Source organism: Scyliorhinus canicula, chromosome 11, assembly GCF_902713615.1.
Source record: "Scyliorhinus canicula chromosome 11, sScyCan1.1, whole genome shotgun sequence".
Classification (NCBI taxonomy): Eukaryota; Metazoa; Chordata; class Chondrichthyes; order Carcharhiniformes; family Scyliorhinidae; genus Scyliorhinus; species Scyliorhinus canicula.
The window spans coordinates 43,089,688-43,109,301 of NC_052156.1; the positions used below are offsets into that span (position 1 = coordinate 43,089,688).

General features: G+C 47.0%; 1 protein-coding gene across 4 annotated transcripts in view; it reads right to left on the bottom strand.

Annotated features, from left to right (window-relative positions):
- LOC119973061 (protein FAM107B-like) overlaps positions 1-19,614 on the bottom strand; it is a 232,189-nt gene that overhangs the window by 44,196 nt on the left and 168,379 nt on the right. For 2 of the 4 annotated variants that reach the window (XM_038810516.1, XM_038810518.1), the window contains 2 exons: positions 18,185-18,359; positions 270-386 (listed from right to left, as the gene is read on the bottom strand). In XM_038810516.1, the coding sequence (XP_038666444.1) occupies positions 270-386; positions 18,185-18,359 (292 nt within the window). The remainder of the gene's footprint in view (positions 1-269; positions 387-18,184; positions 18,360-19,614) is intronic. The other 2 variants (XM_038810517.1, XM_038810519.1) reach the window with 1 other exon arrangement.

A 19,614-nucleotide genomic window follows, 5' to 3' on the forward strand; every position in this document is an offset into this window, starting at 1 on the left:
AGTGGAAAGCTGCATGGCTCTTTGTGGAGTTGGAGAAGGCAGGCTTTATTCAACTGCAGAACAGAGCACAATTCACTGTCCTGTCATTGTCGGCATGATTTTAATCTGCAAACACAACTAATAAATATTACAATGTGAATGTTTAGGTGTCAAAAAGTTGATTTTAATTTCTCATCAGTTTTTGTTTTTACCGCCTCTCCCATTCTGTAGATATCGACTCCTTTACAGGGATCCTGTGAGAAAACGCAAAACATTCTCCCGTAACTTGCCACAGTAGCTGGTATTCATATAGAGTTGCTCTGCATTGCGCGCCTGCATTTGTTATCGTTCCTTCCTCCAAGCAAAGGGTCGCCAAGCTTTTTGACCTTATGAGGTGCACCATGAAGCTATAAAGATTAAGTATAAATTAGAAATCACTCTTCCCATTAACTTGCATATATCCCAAGTTGTTGATGTGAATAGATTTTGGTTTGGGACTTCAGCAATAACAACCTCTTCCAAATACTCCGGCCTACAAAATTCAGACCATTGAGTTTGAAGGGGTTGACGGGTGGACTGAGAGTTCAGTGGATATATGGGTCCTACGGCTTCAATTTGGATATCCCTGCTCTCTGTCGTTCTCCCTTCTTATAAATTTGTCATAGGAATCGGAGAAATCGGAGGAGGAATAGTTTAAAAAAAACATTTATCACCAAAGTGACCTCACCGAGTAGGACACATTAGAATTATTGCAGAACTAATTGGGCAGCACGGTAGCATAGTGGTTAGCACAATTGCTTCACAGCTCCAGGGTCCCAGGTTCGATTCCCGGCTTGGGTCACTGTCTGTGCGGAGTCTGCACGTTCTCCCCCTGTGTACGTGAGTTTCCTCCGGGTGCTCCGGTTTCCTCCCACAGTCCAAAGATGTGCCGGTAAGGTGGATTGGCCATGTTAAATTGCCCTTAGTGTCCAAAATTGCCCTTAGAGTTGGGTGGGTTTACTGGGCTATGGGGATAGGGTGGAAGTGTGGTCTTGGTTGTGGTGCTCTTTCCAAGATCCAGTGCAGACTCGATGGGCCGAATGGCCTCCTTCTGCACTGTAAATTCTATGAAAAGTAAATTGGAAGAAATTTGGCATTTGCTCAGTAAACCAAAGATCAAAAAAGATATTAAAAATCTGACACACAAATCCTTCCTGCATATTTAGAGATGAACACACTGTATTTTGAAAAAAACAAATTATGATATCAGAGTACATTCTCTAGCAGGCTCGTAAATAAGCCAATTATTCAATGGCAATCGCAGCTGGATTTTTATATTGAGCATTAAAAAGACTCCAAACTTAGGCTAAAACGGAGTTAAAATGCATCTTTCATTTTGCACCAAGTACCTCTGAAAGGGTTCACTACAAATAAAGAACTTGTGTAACATTCCATGTCTAAATTAACAGTTTGCTATTTAAACCTCCCATCCCCTTTTACTTAAATGATCACCTAATCATAAGGTAATAATGGACGAGGAAAGCTATTCTGTCCAAAATACCCTAAAGTTCTTTCACTGCCATGTCCAAATCTTTCGGAAATAAACCCAGGACTTTTGCCTACATTTGCTCAATCAGGAGTTCATTCCATGTAGCGATCATTTTTCGTGTCAAGAACCTTCTGATATTAGCTGTAAATTTGACTTTTCTGGTTTGAATCCGTGTTCTCTTGTTCTACTCACAATTCCCGTTACGTTTAATATCCTGCATACCTCTGTGAAATCACATCTCCGACAGGTGGTACTGAGGCTGAAAAGCAGCAATTTTTCCATGCTTCTTAATAACTCAGGACCTTGACATGAAGAATCAACTGCATGCCCAGGTCTCAATTGTCCAAATTGTTTCTTGGCACGAAGTGGACACAGTATTCAAGGTCCAACCTGATGAGGGCACTGTATTGTTTGATCATGCTTCCTTTGCCTTCGCCGTCCACTATTTTGGCTTTACGGTTCAACACTTTATTGCCTTTGTTGTTTGCTGCTCTGGGTTGCAACATTGAATCAAAGGTTATTAAAGTCTCTTTAAACTCCATTTATAACCAATTCAGTCCCTTCATGGAGTACGTGTGTCACCCATTTTATCTGCCAGTGTGGAGTAGTTTGGCACTTGCCTGTGTCATAATATACATCTATGTATATAATGGGGTGCAGACAGGCAGTGATTGACACACAGGATGACCAGTAAGCACACAGAACAGAGCAGCCAATCACCAGACAGGACACGACCATTATAAAGCCAGAGGGCACTAGGTTTCCCGCTCTCTCTGGACCCAGCCACTGAGACAGTCAGAGTTCGTGAGCTAGCCAGTGTAAACACCATGCGGTAGCTAGTAAGTCTGGTCAGGCTAGTACTAGGTCTCCAGTCAAGTCAGCATAGTGTCACCCCACAGTTGAACATGTATATTAGTTAAGACGTTAAATAAAATCGTGTTGCATCTTATCCAATGTTAGAGGTCTGTCTCTCGCGACACTGCATCAAGTGCAGTCCACGTTGACCCAGCCTGCCCAACACATCAGCCAGCATTAAATTGCAACTGGTACCTTGCTATGATGGTACAATCCTTCCCAGTTTTCCTTTCTGTCCTCTCACTCCATATACAATTTTTTAAAAATCACCCCAACCATACAGAACATAATCACACACAAAAACAATGTTTCAGTTGTCATATAAGCGCAACAAATTCTGCTTGGTTATTCCACTTCCACTACAGGGCCATCACAGTTGTGTCCAATCCTGTCCTCATCCAAAGCATTGAGTAGGAGTGTGTGTGTGTGTGTGTGTGTTGTGTGTGGGGGTGGGTGGGGAGGGGGGGGGGGGGGGGGGGAGAAGGGGGGAGACGAGGAGGAGCGTGGCTTAATTCCCCCTTCTAATCAAAAGGCACAGAAACTAATTGTAGCATTAGTTAGAAACTAAACGTAGCCACTGTGACCCTGTCCAAGATGAATTAACTCAGCAGAAAGCAAGAATCAAATGTAGAACTTTCCTGGTCTAGGTGGCACGAATGAATGGCAAAATTTGAATTCTAGGGTTTGTTTTTAAATTTGATCGCTGACAGTTATTGATATGGTAGGACAGTGCATTAGCTGGTTCTATATATTGCAGCCAATATTGATCCATCTCAATGGTGATTTTTGATGGATTAATTAATAATCTTTATTGTCAAAGTAGGATAACATTAACATTGCCCCTAGTCGCCACATACCGGCACCTGTTCATGTTCACAGTTGGAGAATTCAGAATGTCCAAATTACCTAACAAGCACGTCTTTCGGGACTTGTGGGAGGAAACCGGAGCACACGGAGGAAACCCACGCAGACACAGGGAGAACGTGCAGACTCCGCACAAACAGTGAGCTAAGCCGGAAATTGAACCTGGGACCCTGGTGCTTTGAAGCAACAGTGCTAAATACTGAGCTACCGTGCCGCCCGTTAAGTATTAAGTAATCCAATACTGTAGTAACATATGGAGTAGCCACATAGGACAGTGGAGTTGGGTTAAAGCACACACAGGCCTCCCCTAAAATTGGCCTGATTTTTAACCATGTTGATGTATTTGACCCTGCTGAATCTACCCAGTGTTAATGGTGCCTATTCACGAGCATACTAGGGAGGGAAAGCAGCTATCTGTAGTCAGCTTTGACAGAAGAAGTGATGCATGAAATGAAAACATCAGTGACATTCTTGTGTGAGGAGTGGCAGCACATACCATAACTGACCTGCCTTGGGGAGTTTAATGGTATGCCAAGAACTGCAGAGAATTAAAAATTGCCCACGATAAAAGAAGACGGTAACTGAACTCAGTGCTGAAAGGTTTTCTCCAACCCCCCCACTCTTTGTTAGCCCAACTCACAGCTACAGACGAATATCTAAATGCTCTTCGCCTGGCTGTGTTCACTAATGCACTATCCGTGTCATGCAGATAAATCATTGATAAAGCTTTGCAGCAGTACCTAGTGAAAATGAAGTTGCCACTGTATTACTAGTGTACCAGGTATTGTAACAAGATGTTTAAATTAGAGACCAGTGCTATTTAAGAGGTTAGGTTTTTTCCCCCCTGGGTAAACGGGGGTAGGATGGAGGTATGGGCTCAGTTAGGGTGCTCTTTCAGGGGCTGGTATAGACTCGATGGGCCAAATGGTCTCCTGCACTGTAAATTCTATAATGCTAGGATTAAATGGTCAGGGGTTGAAGCAGACTGTTAAAAATAAGATTTCACTCTCACCAGCTGCTAAAGTACAGAGGCTTAGTCTGAACGCAAACACACTTGTGCAAGTTTGTTTTTTTCCCTGGGTTCCTGTTAATCATAAAGCCAAAACTCGAAAAGGTAAAAAGGGAAAAGGTGAAGATACAAAGTGCAGATCCCAGCAACAACAAAAAAAACCACAATGAATAATAACCACTTACAGGTCTCTGAAAACAAAAACTCCTCAAAACAACGGGGAACAAATAACTTTGTGGCAACTTGACCCAAAGTTAATTTTGACGGTTCAAACTATTAGTTGCTTTGAACTTAATTTTCTCATGAATCTTCATCTCTAGCTGCCTCTGATGTCCACACATGCCCTTGAGTTTTGTTAAGCCTGGAGGAGGGAATTCCATCCAGCTAACTCAGATGATAGACTCTCAGTAATTAACGAAATGGCCCTCTTTAGTTTGGATGTCAAGGGTTTTGGCTCACAGTGAAGCCGGCAAGGGTTCCATGAGTAACTCGTGTACTTGAGCAGGCTGCCATTTCACCGCTTAATAAAAAGTGCATTTCTAGTTAAAAAGGAGGCTCTCTCCAGATGAGGGTGGCACAATCTTTTTAATTTACAGAATTCTGATAGTGCCATACTCTCAACATTGGAGCAGCGGTGAACATAAATGCCACTTGTAGGTCACTTCATCCTAGAAACCCAGTCTCTCAGTGACTTAAAATATCCAACCACTAAGCAAGCTTTGTATTAATGGAAATTTAGTAGCCAGAAACAAATGGGAGAAAATCAGCATAACAAGCCAACTGGAATTAATAGAATTTACAGAGCAGGAGGAGGCCATTCGGCCCATCGAGTCTGCAATGGCCCCTGGAAGAGCACTCCACTCAAGTCCACGCCTCCACCCCATCCCCATAACCCAGTAACCCCACCTAACCTTTTGGACACTGAGGGACAATTTAGGATGGCCAATCCACCTAACCTGCACATCTTTGGACTGTGGGAGAAACCGGAGCACCCGGATCCACGCAGACCCGGGGAGAAAGTGGAAACTCCAAACAGACAGTAACCCGGAATCGAACCTGGGACCCTGGAGCATGGAAGCAGCAGTGCTAACCACTGTGCCACCTGTCATAATATGCACTCATACACATCATGGGGTAAAGACAGGCAGTAATAGACACCCAGGTTAGCCAATCGACACACGGGACAGAACACAACCAATGACTAGACAGAACACTAGAGGGGGGCTTCCCACTATAAAACACACGAGGCACCAGCACTCCACCACTTTCTATGGGTGACAACTATAGTGACAGTCAGGGTGTATATATTAATTCGCACCTTCCACATGTGGCTCAGGGCTAGCCTGGTCTAGTTAGTTAGACTTAGTATACTTAGTAGTAGAGTGACAACCCACAGCAAGCTGTGTGCCTTGTTCCAGAAGTTCAATAAATCTTATTGAACCAACATCTAAGTTTGGTGTCTGCTTTACAGTCTTACTGCATCCAGTTGCAGTTTGTGTTACCCAAAGGTCAATAACATGACATGATACCAGGAGTGTCTACTTCATCTAAGTAATTTACCTTGAATAATCCATTGACGACCAGCAAGTGCCTTTCAGCAGCATGAAGATCCAGGCACCTCCACAGCTCCGGATCTCCAGCAATCCCGGCGTCAACTGGCGGATCTTAAAACAGAAGTTCAGTCTCTACATATAGAGGCCTCGAAGATACGTCCGATGCCAGAAAGATTGTGCTGCTCCTATCGACTGCGGGGATCAAGCCATCCAAATCTTCAACTCACTCACTTTTGCAGACGGTGAGGACAAGACCAAGTTCAAGACTGTTCTAGCCAAATTCGACAGTCACTGTGAAGTTGAAACGGACGAGAGCTTTGAGCGCTCTGTCTTCCAGCAACGCCTTCAGGGTAAGGATGAACCTTTCCAATCCTTTTTGACTCATCTCCGTATTTTAGCGCACTCCTGTAACTATGGTGACACCGCTGACTCCCTCATCAGGGATCAGATCGTGTTTGGGGTCCGCTCCGACGCCCAGCGTGAGCAGCTCCTAAGGATAAAAAACATGACCCTGCCAGTTGCTATTGAGATGTGTAAAGTGCATGAACAGGCGAAAAGTTGGCAATCCCACCTTAAATCGGCAGAACAGGACGAACTTGCCTCCCACGAGGCAGAGAGTGTACAGGCCATTGCCTGGATGCAGCACCTTAGCATCGATAATGGCGGCCATTTCGCGAGCTTTTCCCAGAGTCCCACGCATGCACACCACGGACGGGAGAACGAAACAGCCGAAGACCACACTTCTTCGCAGGTGCGAACGACGGCTGACCGCACTGTGCGACAATGCACGGAGTGTGATGACGTCAATATGATGTGCCCAAACTGCGGCACCGCCCACTTAAAGTGGCAAAGACCTGCAAGAGGCAGGCGATGTCTGAATTGTGGCAAAAGTGGACATTATGCAGCCTTGTGCAGGTCTGCACCATCGGTTGTGGCCCGAAGGTCCCAGCTCCAACACAAACGCGTTCGATGTGTGCAGCACGGGCTGCTGGATTCCGATCCGGGAAGCACCAGGGATCCAGAGGACGATTGGCTGGAGTCCCTATAACGAGTGGGCACCATTACAATGTGTGACAAGGCCTCCTCAAACACAGCCACACGGCCATCTATCCTCAACGTGGATTCTGCAGACGAAGGCGTGCTGTTGCTCACGTTAACCGATGCAGCATCCGGTTCAAGCAGGACACTGGTTCTTCAGCCAATCTCATATCACAAACAGATCTTGATCGCATCAAAAGGCGACCAAAAATTCTTCCGCCGGCCTGCCAGCTTCTTGATTATAATGCAATGTCATTACTGCATTAGGGTCTTGTCACCTGCATGTCTCTTACAAAGACATCACTGCCACACTGCGTTTCAAAATCGTCAAGCCTGACAAGGCTTCCCTGCTTGGTGCCCATGCATGCAAGCTACTCAATCTCGTCCAGCGCGTACATGCCATGTCCTCTGCCACTATGAATCTTCAGGCTGACATTGACGAAATCCTGTCACAATACACGGATGTGTTTAGTGGGATGGGTACGTTGCCGTACTGCTACAAAATCTTACTCAGGCCTGATGCCACACCTGTGATCCATGCACCACGCTGGGTGCCGGCTCCTCTGAAGGAATGTTTAAAGGTGCAGGTGCAGGGACTCCAAGACCAAGGTATAATCTCTAAAGTGATGGAACCAACTGACTGGGTCAGCTCAATGGTCTGCGTGAAGAAGCCCTCAGGAGAGTTACGCATATGTATAGATCCAAAGGATCTCAATCGGAACATCATGCGGGAACACTAACCGATCCTGAAGCGAGAGGAGCTAACCAGTGAGATGGCACAAGCCAAATTCTTCACAAAACTAGATGCTTCGTGTGGCTTCCGGCAAATACAACTGGGCGAGTCCAGCAGGAAGTTCTGCACGTTTAATACACCTTCCATAAGGTACTGTTACAACCGCATGCCGTTGGGTATTGTTTCAGCCTCTGAAATCTTTCACAGGATCATGGAGCAGATGCTGGAGGGCATTGAGGGTGTGTGGGTCTATGTTGATGATGTGATCATAGGTCCACAATCCTAGAGCAACACAAAGATCGTCTCAAACAGGTCATTCAACGCATCAATGCCAATGGCTCAAGTTAAACAAAGCCAAGTGTTCCTTTGGCATGTCATCAATCAAGTTTCTGGGTGATCAAATCTCCCAGCAGGGTGTGCAACCAGACATGGACAAAGTCAAGGCCATCAACACCATGAAGACACCAGAAGACAAGAAGGCGGTAGTACTCTTCCTCGGTATGGTTAACTTTTTGGGAAAGTTCATTGCCAACCTCTCATCACACACCACGCCTCTCAGGCATCTGGTGAAGAAGTCAACAGCCTTCCAGTGGCTACCCACACATCAAGCAGAGTGGCTCGAGTTAAAGGCAAAGCTCACCACTGCTCCGGTACTAGCGTTCTTTTATCCGGAGAGGGAGACGAAAATCTCCATAGATGCCAGCCAGGATGGCATTGGTGCGGTGCTCCTCCAGAAGGATGACTCCCCGTCCTGGGCTCCAGTGGCCTATGCATCCAGGGCCATGACTTCCACTGAGCAGAGGTATGCTCAGATAGAGAAAGAGTGCCTGGGCCTCCTAACCGGCATTGTAAAGTTCCATGACTACGTCTACGGTCTACCAACCTTCACAGTACAGTCTGACCATAGACCCTTAGTCCATATCATTCACAATGACTTGAATTACATGACGCCCAGGCTTTTGCGCATCTCCTTCGTCTTCGCAGGTATGATTTTGAGCTTGTTTACACACCGGGTTAAGAGCTAATTATTGCGGACGCCCTGTCGCGCACCATCACCTTGCCCTGTGAACAGGTCGACTTTATCAGCCAAATTGAGGCGCAGGTGCAACTGTGTGCCAGCAACCTCCCAACCTCAGACGAAAGAGTGGTCAACATTCGAGAAGAGACTGCCAAGGACCCTCTTCTGCCACGGGTTATGAATCACCTTGCAAATGGTTGGCAGAAAGCGCAATACCCTCAGATCTTTAATATCAAGGACGACCTAACAGTTGTCGAGGGGATCCTCCTCAAGCTGGATCGCATTGTAATTTCTCGCAGCCTCCAGAGCTTAGTGCTCAAACAGATTCAAGAGGGACACCTCGGTGTCGAGAAATGCAGGCGCAAGTGGCCTGGAATAAACCAGGACATTTCCAACATGGTCCTCAATTGTGCCACCTGCCAATGTTTACAGCCTGCTCAGCCCAAGGAAACACTCCAGCAACACGATATCATGACCTCTCTGTGGTCGAAGGTGGGACTCAACCTTTTTCACGCCAATAGGCATGACTGTGTGCTCATTGTCGATTACTTTTCGAACTACCCTGAAGTGGTGAAACTGTCCTACCTCACATCAAGGACAGTCATCAAGGCCTGTAAAGGAAATGTTTGCCAGGCATGGTATTCCGCTCACTGTCATGAGCGACAACGTCCCTGCTTCCACAGCCAAGAGTGGTCCAACTTCGCAAAGCTGTATCAGTTCAAGCACATCACCTCCAGCCCGCATTACCCGCAATCTAACGGGAAGGTTGATAAAGGGGTCCATATCGTGAAGCAATTGCTCTGCAAGGCTGCGGACTCAGCTTCTGACTTTAACCTTGCGCTGTTGGCGTACAGGGCAACCCCTCTGTCCGCCAGTATGTCTTCGGCTCAACTCCTCATGAATAGAGACCTGCGAACAACTGTTCCAGCCATACACTTATCAGACCTGGATCACCTCCCAGTGCTGCAAAAGGTGCAGCAACTCAGGAACCGGCAAAAGCTGACATACGATGCTCATGCTACCGATTTGCCTGTGCTATCTCCGGAGGCTGATACCTGATGGAGGCTGATCAGCTCCAGCTTTGTTGTTCGACAGGCTGCTCCCAGGTCATTCATAGTTCGCATGGCTGATGCCTCCATTGTCAGGCACAACAGAAGGGCACTACGCAAACTTGCCTGCCCACCACCGAATCTCACTTTTCCAGATGTCGTTATGCCTTCTCTGGACACCTCGCTCCACGAGGCCACCGCTATTGCTGCAATCCCGCCTGTCAGGGCGCCGTCATCCCCACCTCCACCTCCTCCGGCATTCGACACGGATCCGACACCAGCCCCAGAGATTGAACTTATAGACATATTTTTTGTACCTATTGTTATGTATCTGCATGCTAGACACCTTACATGTACATATGCATTCACTCACTGTAAATAGTTATATATGTAAATATGTCATATATGCTCCAAGCACTGACAATTTTTTTTTTAAACGGGGGATGTCATAACATGCACTCATACACATCATGAGGTAAAGACAGGCAGTGATAGACACCCAGGTTAGCCAATCAACACACGGGACAGAACACAACCAATGACTAGACAGAACACTAGAGGGGGGCTTCCCACTATAAAACACACGAGGCATCAGCACTCTGCCTCTTTCTACTTGTGACAACTGTAGTGACAGTCAGGGTGTATATATTAGTTCGCACCTTCCACACGTGGCTCAGGGCTAGCCTGGTCCAGTTAGTTAGACTTAGTATACTTAGTAGTAGAGTGACAACCCACAGCAAGCTGTGTGCCTTGTTCCAGAAGTTCATTAAATCTTATTGAACCAACGTCTAAGTTTGGTGTCTGCTTTACAGTCTTACTGCATCCAGCTGCAGTCCGTGTTACCTCAGGGTCAATAACACGACACCACCGTGCTGCCCTTCTATAAGATCCATACTCTTTATGTGATCGTAAGTGAATTCACCGGAAAACGAGCACAAGCGGATCATACGTACCTCTTGTTTGTTTATGCTTGCCTATTTATTTATTGTTTCTTTTATAAATTTAGAGAATCCAATTAAGGGGCAATTTAGCATGGCCAATCCACCTAACCTGCACATCTTTGGGTTGTGGGGGTGAAACCCACGCAGACATGGGGAGAATGTGCAAACTCTACACGGACAGTGACCCAGGGCCGGGATTTGAACCCGGGTCCTCAGCGCTGCAATCCCAGTTTATTTATTGTTTTATTTTGAAGGAATATTCCTCAGTTTCCTTGGCATTTTTTCTGGCCTCATCTCGTCAAACCATATTTCGACTCAGCTGGGAGACCACTGCCGGTAATATATGTGGATTGTCACGGAGGCGGGTTTTTTTTGGTTTAATTTTCCACCTACACCTAGGTTAGTGCTTAATTTCTGCAAAATATCTGCTGAGGTGACTGGTATATGATTGGTCACCTTGGTGAAAATTGGAGCCTGCAGGCGGACCGAGCCGGCAGTTCCGGAATGCTGGTGCAGGGATAGGAGCCAAAAGCAGTGTACCAGTCAATACCAAAATGGCAGCCTCATCAGATAGGATGGGACCGTGCTGTGCTGTTACCATGGCTAACACTGATTATCTACTTGAGCATAAAGAATAGCCACTGACAATATACCCGAGAACCTGCAGTATACATTGATCATTATACCTGTATATGTCTAGGTCGATGTTTGTGCTCGTAAGGAAAGAAGTGCATAAAGAATGAAAATGAATCAATAATTGGATCATAAAGACAATAGAACAGAGGAACAGCAATGAGTCATTCAGTCTGTTCCACCATTCAGAGAACCATAGCTGACCTGCATCTCAACTCCATCCGCCTGCCCTGGTTCCATATCCTTTTATGTCTAGCAATGATTTATCGATCACAAAGTTACAAATTCAGCTAACATTTATCGTGTTTTGTGGCAGAGACTTCCACACATCTCCCACCACATGCATGAAGAAGCATTTACTAACATCTCTCCCGAAAGGCTTGACTCTGATTTTTAGGATTATGCTTCCTTATCTCACACTCTCCCCACCAGCGGATCACTTTTGGCAAATTTGCATAGTGCTCGAGCCCCACTCTAATGTGCATATTACGGAGGTACCTGAGGTTTTGGGATTCATGCCCTTCGCCTCAGAACTTGGGCGAGTGCTGTTCAGCACTGGTCACTATGGGGCTTTGTTCCCTTCTGGGAGAATCACGGCCTACATTTTTAACCTGACTACTCGATGTCAAATTATATGTGTACATGGGTCAGTAAACGATGGAACCCATCACAATCTTCGTAATAATGATGCATTAAATGCCAGTAAACTCCAATGATCCACAGGTGCTTGAGTATCAATTTGGGCTACTTCCTGCTTGAGGCCTTAGCCACAGCAACTCCCACCCAAATTCCCAACTGCCTTTGCCATCTGGTTTGATTTCCTCTCTCCGTCTTGATCTGTTGGGAGTCTAATCTCCCTAATCTGGTCAGCAAATCTGGAATGTTAATTTCTCTTGAAAACATCCACTTTCTCTGTACAGGTGAAAAAAACTTTCACACTAAAAATTCAGTTCCAAAAGGATTTTAGTTACGACATTCAACCACACCCTGCCAACTAGAATTAAGTTCATTGACCATTTACCAGAGATATCTCAAAACAAATTACCTTTCTTTATTCAAAACTTTCCTTTCGCACGTGGCTTTTATTCACTTTTTAAAATAAATCTAGGAGTATCCAATTCTTGTTTTTTCTCCAATTAAGGGTCAATTTAGCGTGGCCAATCAATCTACCCTGCATATATTTTTGGCTTGTGGGGGCGAGACCCTCACAAACACAGGGAGAAAGTGAAAACGTCACACGGACAGTGACCCGGGGCTGGGATCGAACCCGGGTCCTCGGTGCCGTGAGGCAGGAGTGCTAACCACTGCGCCACCGTTCTGCCCCTGACTCTAAGTCACAACTGGAATAGTACGCATTACAAATTATGATGGTGGTGGTGGCATAATGGTAGCATCACTTCGGCTAGTGGTCTTGAGACCCAGGTTAACGCCCTGGGGAGCTGGTGGTATTTAAATTCAATTAATAAAACAAATAGTGTGTTGAAAGTCATGAAACTGTGCCATGAAATGATCGTCGATTGTCGTAAAAGTCCATCTAGGTCAATGTCCGTTAAGGAAGGAAATCAGCATTTGCGATGGTTGCCATGGATTGAGTGGTTGCACATTAGGTGGTTCCTGCCAGAAGTCAATTTTTTGGTCCTTTTCGCTCCTTTGTGGGGTGTTACGCAGGTGGAAAACAGAGGATTAGTGGGAGCTAGTGAATCTCCTTCGGTAAGGAATGTCTAAGCTCTACCAAATAAGGGGTGAAACTAATAAAGGGCAACACAGTCAGACCAAGAGGACTCTTGAGGTGCAACAGAGGAAAAGATGACGAGAGCTCTGTGGTGTCATTGCCCACTCAGTGGTCTAATGGAGCAGCTAGTGGAGTTCGCAATGGCCAAATTCCAGTAGCAGAGGAAGGAGGTCTCGGAAGACTTGGCTAAAGTGGCAGAGCCAGTTGGCCCAGCAGCAGGCCCGGTTCAATAGGGTCGAGGTGGCCCAATACAGGAACAAAGTGCGGTTTGGAGTGTTGTACCCTGCTCGTTTGTGCATCACACATGAGCGACAGGAACATTATTTTGATACACCAATCTGGTGTATCGAACTTAGGCGAGTAAGTTCCTAAGGGACCATGGACTGGGGGACTCATGAGAGCATTGGAACTTGGGTGGGTGTGCCTGTGAAATGGATTGGAGGTGCTCCACTCAGGGAGGGAGGGGAACTGTTTATGTTGTGCCGCGTTATTCTGTTTGCTGTTACAAGTACCTACTGGGGTTAATTAGTTGTTTGTGTTAAAGTAGAACTGTTGCAACTCCTTATCCCCCAGGGTTGGGAGCTGTACATTATCATGTGGAGTATTTTAGTGGCAGTGTTGGGGAGAGGGGGAGAGCTAACAGGTAGGCTAGCTAACGGAAGCAAAGTGGGGGGAGGAGTGGTAGAGAGAGCGAGTGAGAGTGTGCTTGGGAGGCGGCTGGTTCTTTGTTTGTAGCTGGGGGGGGGGGGGGGTTCAGGATGGTGGGTTGCTTGGTATTTGGGTTGGGGAGGGAAAAACGAGTTGCTGACATGGAAGGTGCTTAATGTGGTGCAGTTGGTTAGGAGGGGATAACAGCCGTCATCTTGAGGGGGCCCAGGAGGTGGACAGTAGATATGGCTGATTGGGGGCAGGGGCCCTCCAGTCAGGCTGACCACCTGGAACATTAGGGCTCTCAATGGGCGGATCAAGAGATCATGCGTGTTTGCGCACAAAAAGCTGGAAGGCAGATGTGGTGTTTATACAAGAGACAAATTTAAAAGTTGTAGATCAAACGAGATTGAGAAAAGTGTGGGCTGGGCAAGAGTTTCATACAGGGCTGGATATGAAGATGAGGGTGGGGGTGGAGGTGCTGGTGAGTAAGGGCGTGCTGTTTTCAGCTGGTGGTATTATGGCGGATCCTGGGGGGCGATTTGTAATGATGAGTGGGAAGTTGGAGGGGCACCTGTGCTGCTGGAGAACATGTATCCCCCAACTGGGGACTGGTGAAGAAGGTGTTGGTGAAGGCTCCGGAACCGGACACACACTGATTGATCATTTGGGGTGGGGGATTTCAATACAGTTTTGAATCCAAAGGTGGATCGGTTGTGTCCCAAGTCCCTGATATCGGCAATGATGAAGGAATTGTTGGGGTTTATCTAGCGAATGGGAGGAGTGGACCTGTGGCGGTTTGGGAGGCGGAGGGTGAAGGAATTCTCGTTTTTTTTCCCCGCATATTCGCTGGGTGTATTCTCAAAACTGATTTTTTTGTTTTGCGCTGGATGAGATGGGGCAGTTGCGTCAGATCGAGGGGGTGATGTATGAACATGGAGAGAAGGCCAGCAGGATTCTCGCACTTCAGTTGAGGTGGCAGCGAGGGAGATTGGTCGGATGACAGATTTGGGGATAAGGTGGTCATGTAGTCGGGGGAGGTAAATGGGCTATTTGAGGCCTTTTACCGTATGCTGTACAGTTCGGAGCCCTCGTTTAGGGTGAGTTCCCTCTGGTTGAAGAAGGGGAGGTGAAAGGGCTGGGTGCATGGGGTCGATGCAGTCTGGGAAGGCCCCAGGTCTGGACAGGTTCCTGGCAGAGTTCAACAAAATGTTTGGCACGGAGTTGGGACCCCTCAGAGTAGAGATGTATAACGAGTCGATCGGTAGGGGGAGCTGCCGCCCACGAGCTCGCTGAGTCTAGAAAGACATATTGACCAGATTGCATCTGTGGCAGTGAGTGAAGAAATGAACAAGAGGGAAATAATGAATTAGAATTGGTTCTCACCAACCGACCCATCGCAGGTACATCAGTCTATTGAAGGATAGTAGCACTGACCACCACACAGTCTTGTCACAACTAAGTCCCGTCTTCACATTACGGATATCCTCCCATGTTATGTGGCACTACCACCATCCCAAATGGGATAGATTCAGAACAGATCTAGCAATTCAAAATGGGCATCCATGAGGCGCTGTGGGCCATCAGTAGTAGCAGAATGGTATCCAACCATAATCTGTAACCTCGTGACCAACATATCACTCATTCTACCCTTACCATCAACGCAGGTGATCAAAGCTGATTCAAGAGAGTGCAACTGGTCATGTCAAGAGTGCAGTAGAAGGGTCTGGCACACAAAGCATTAATGTGGGACTGAGTACAATACCACCCACACAGTGATGCAAGAGAACACATGACCCAAGCCTAGGGGAACGTAGTGTTGGACAGAGTCATTTGTAGAAACAAGCACGGACGCAGCTCCTTGCCTGGACCTTTGTTTAGTAGTGTTTTTTTTGTTTATTTTTATAAATTTAGAGTACCCAATTATTTTTTCCAATTAAGGGGCAATTTAGAGTGGCCAATCTACCTACCCTGCACATCTTTGGGTTGTGGGGGTGAAACCCACGCAGACACGGGGAGAATGTGCAAACTCCACATGGACAGTGACCCAGGGCCGGGATTCGAACTCGGGTCCTCAGCGCCGTAGGCAGCAATGCCGACCACTGTGCCACCGTGCTGCCCAGGTGTTTAGTAGTTAATAAATACTGTTGCCTGGAGGCACTGGTAACGCCGCTGTTGCCGCTCCCTCCAAGGAGGTATACCATGAGCCCGGTGGTGGCGGCTACCCTCATAATTTGGGGGCAATGGAGACGGCATAGGGGGGAGGTGGGGGGCTCAATGGAGTCTCCGATATGGGGGAACCACCGGTTTGTTCCAGGGAGCATCGATGGTGGGTTTCTGGGCTGGCATAGGGTAGGTATTAGGAGGTTGAGGGACCTGTTTGTAGATGGGAGGTTTGCGAGCCTGGGTGAGTTAGAGGGGAAGTTTGGGCTCCCCCCGGGGAACATGTTTAGGTACATGCCGGTGAGGGCGTTTGCCAGGAGGCAGGTGGAGGGGTTCCCTCTGCTGTCCCCACCTGGGGTATGGGACAGGGTGCTCTCGGGGGTGTGGGTTGGAGGAGAGAGGATTTCGGACGTGTACCACATAATGCAGGAGGTGGATGAGGCTTCGGTGGGGGAGCTGAAGGGTAAATGGGAAGATGAGCTGGGTGAGGAGATTGAGGAGGGGAAGTGGGCGGAAGCCCTGGAGAGAGTGAATTCCTCCTCTTCCTGTGCGAGGCTTAGCCTCAGACAGTTCAAGGTGCTGCACAGGGTCCACATGACCGGGATGAGGACGAGTAGGGGGCAAAGACAGGTGTTCTAGGTGCTCGGGGAGCCCAGCGAACCATGCCCATATGTTCTGGGCATGCCCAGCGCTGGGGGAATTTTGGAAGGGGGTAGCAAGGACGGTGTCGAGGGTGTTAGGATCCAGGGTCAAGCCAGGCTGGGGACTCGCAATTTTGGGGTTGCAGTGGAGCCGGGAGTGCAGGAGGCGAAAGAGGCCGGTGTCCTGGCCTTTGCATCACTAGTAGCCCGGCGGAGGATTTTGCTTCAATGGAAAGATGCGAGGCCATCAAGCGTGGAGGCCTGGATCAATGATATGGCGGTGTTCATCAAATTGGAGAAGGTAAAATTTGCCCTGAGGGGATCAGTACAGGGGTTTTTAGACGGTGGCAGCCTTTCCTTGACTTCCTGGCAGAACGGTAGGAAAATAGGCCGGCAGCAGCAGCAACCCTGGGGGGGGGGGGGGGGGGTTTTGTTGCGGGGGAAGAGAGAAATGTGTATATGTGTTTATTGAATATGCCGGGTGCTTATCTATTCCTTCTTTTTGTAGTTACTGGGGGGGTGGGGGGGGGGGGGGGGGGGGGGGGGTTGGTCTTGGGGGTTATTGTGTTATTGTGTTATTTCTTTTTGTTGTTGTTAATATGGTTTTCTTGCTGTTATTTTATGTTTTTGAAAATCTTAATAAAAATTATTTTTTAAAAACTTAATGAATACTGTTGAACTATCCAAGACAACAAAGACCTTAAGATCTATCAAACTAAATCTAACACCTTACAACAACCAGCAGCACCAGGAACACCCAACAATGAAGTGTCAACCTTGGTGAAGTTACAACTTAGGTCTAGTTGTATGCCAAACAGCATAAGCAGCAAGTTATAGACAGAGCTAAGTGATCCCACAACTACTGGATCAGATATAAGCTCTGCAGTCCTGTCACATCCACAAACTATCCCATCCTTAAAGGTGGATGAGTCCAGTGCATCAGTCAAAAAGAAGATGCTGAAGCATTTACAATAATCTTTCGCCAGAAGTGTCAAGTGGATGATCCAGCTTTGCCGCCTCCTGAAACAGGAGGGTGCCACATCAACCACACCCTTGTCAGCACCCCCCTCCCCAAGCAAAACAACAACCCCATCTCCCTCCCCTGCACCAACCACCTGACCACCCTGCTGCCATTAGCACTCATCCCTTCGTTTCTGTGGCTGTTATCACCCTGTTCCCTTGGCTTCTGTGGCTATGACTCACCTTCCATTCTCTCACTCCACAGTATAAATATTTCCCATTTTCTGTCTTTTAGCTTTGACAAAGGCTCATCTAGACTCGAAATGCTAGCTCTTTTCTCTCCCTACAGATGCTGCCTGACCTGCTGAGATTTTACAGCATTTTCTCTTTGGTTCCTGACCACACCCCACTGTGCTCCTATTAACCAGCCCACTCAGCTAGCCTGGCAGCCCCCACCCAATGCTTCCATGCCTCCTACCCCCCACTGATTCCCCTCCAGCCCCATTAATACACAAAACAAAGAAACAGAAAAAAGGTGCACTCACCCTTGATGCTCCCTAAGCATCCCGCCACCAAACCCAACAAAACATCTCAAAGGAGAAAAGCTCTCCAACAACCATCAAAAGAAAACACGTCCTCACACCTCCTCAAAAGTTCAATCTCCTCCTTTTCCTGGCAGTCAACTGTCTCTCAAAAATTCTGTCGCCTCCTCTGGTGTTCCAAAACAATGCAATATCCAACATCTGTAAGTCTACTTGATGCTATATTAGACTCTATTTCAAAACCATTTCATAATAGGTATGGCCAAGCCAAAGGTGTTATGAGTGACAATTCTCTTACCGCTTCTGGTTCATGAGGAGTTCTCTATGCAGTTCTTGGTGACTCCTAGAGGCTTTGACCGGATTGAGGAGCTTCTTGGGTTTGATAAGCTCAGGGTTATCATCAAAATAATCGGGTTCTGCCATGAGACTTCTGATCTCGGAGGGATTGCTGTGCCTTTCAGAGTACATGGAGGCTAAAGAAGAGGCGAGGATGTTAATATTGTCAGGAAAAAAAACACAATCCAACAATCTCCTAAATGTACACACAAGAAAGGGATGGACTGCTGAAACTCATTACAGTTCAAAGAATAGTCCTTCCCAAACAACAGTTTGCAAGTGTCATGCCAAGGCATGTCATACTCAGAACTTTGCACATGGATGGAGCTTGATTGGAAACTCCTGGAACTGTCTTTCATTTATTTAAATTTGCTTTTACTTTAGGGTTTAAATGTTTATTTAAAATGGCCAATGATGAACTGTTAACATGGCTGCCAAGGGGGGGGGGGGGGGGGGGGGGGGGGGGGGCAGGTGACCTTTGTTCAACACAAACTATCAAGTTTCTGGAAAATTCCGAATTCAATCATCATGAATGGGGGCCTCTCCCTGGAATGGATATACCATTCTGTGGAATCTACACCTGCCTTTGTGTTTTGAGTCAACTTTAAACAGAGTCAATAAACTCCTAGACTCAGTCTTCAGGAATCCAATTTATTAGAAGAAAGCTGATGATGCTGGCTATCCATAAGTGTGAAAGACCACCATCTATCTCCTATTGTATATTACCAGCCTCTTAGCTTTAAGCCACTCTGTTTAGACAATGACCATGCGACTGGAATTGACCTCCGAGACCAGGATCCTTTATTACTCCAAGGCCCAGAAGAAACCTGCAGAACACCGTCCAGAGAAAGGCTCGGCCATTTTGATTTTAAGAACCATCAGTGGTTAGCCAGTCTGAGAGCCAGACTCTGAAACTAGCTGTAAGTCGTCAAGCAGCCAAAGCACTGAACCTGTTCCAGTTTCAAAGTTTACCTGGGAACAGACCTCCTCGATATTAAGACTGCAGGAAACCTCCTCAGTGACCATTGGCAATGGAAGCTGTCAAAGCCAGTGGGACACGCTGCAAAAAACATGCCCTCGTCAGATACCACCCACAATAGTACCAATTGTCACAAGGCCAAAACATTGGTTGTAACCAAGGCAACATCTTTATGGTGGGCAGAAATCCTACCACACTGAAGATGTGGCCCAGGTTTGAATGGTAGAATACCTGGGTTAGTGGAGGACCCTTTGTAATTTCTGGAGCCGGTGAGTTTATATATACATTCCAAATGCATCTAATTCTTGACACACCGATTTGCATTAGGCAGTGAAGGTCTCAGGAAGTAACATAATTTTATTTTTATTCGTTCATGGGACATGAGCATTGCTGGCTGGACTAGCATTTATTGC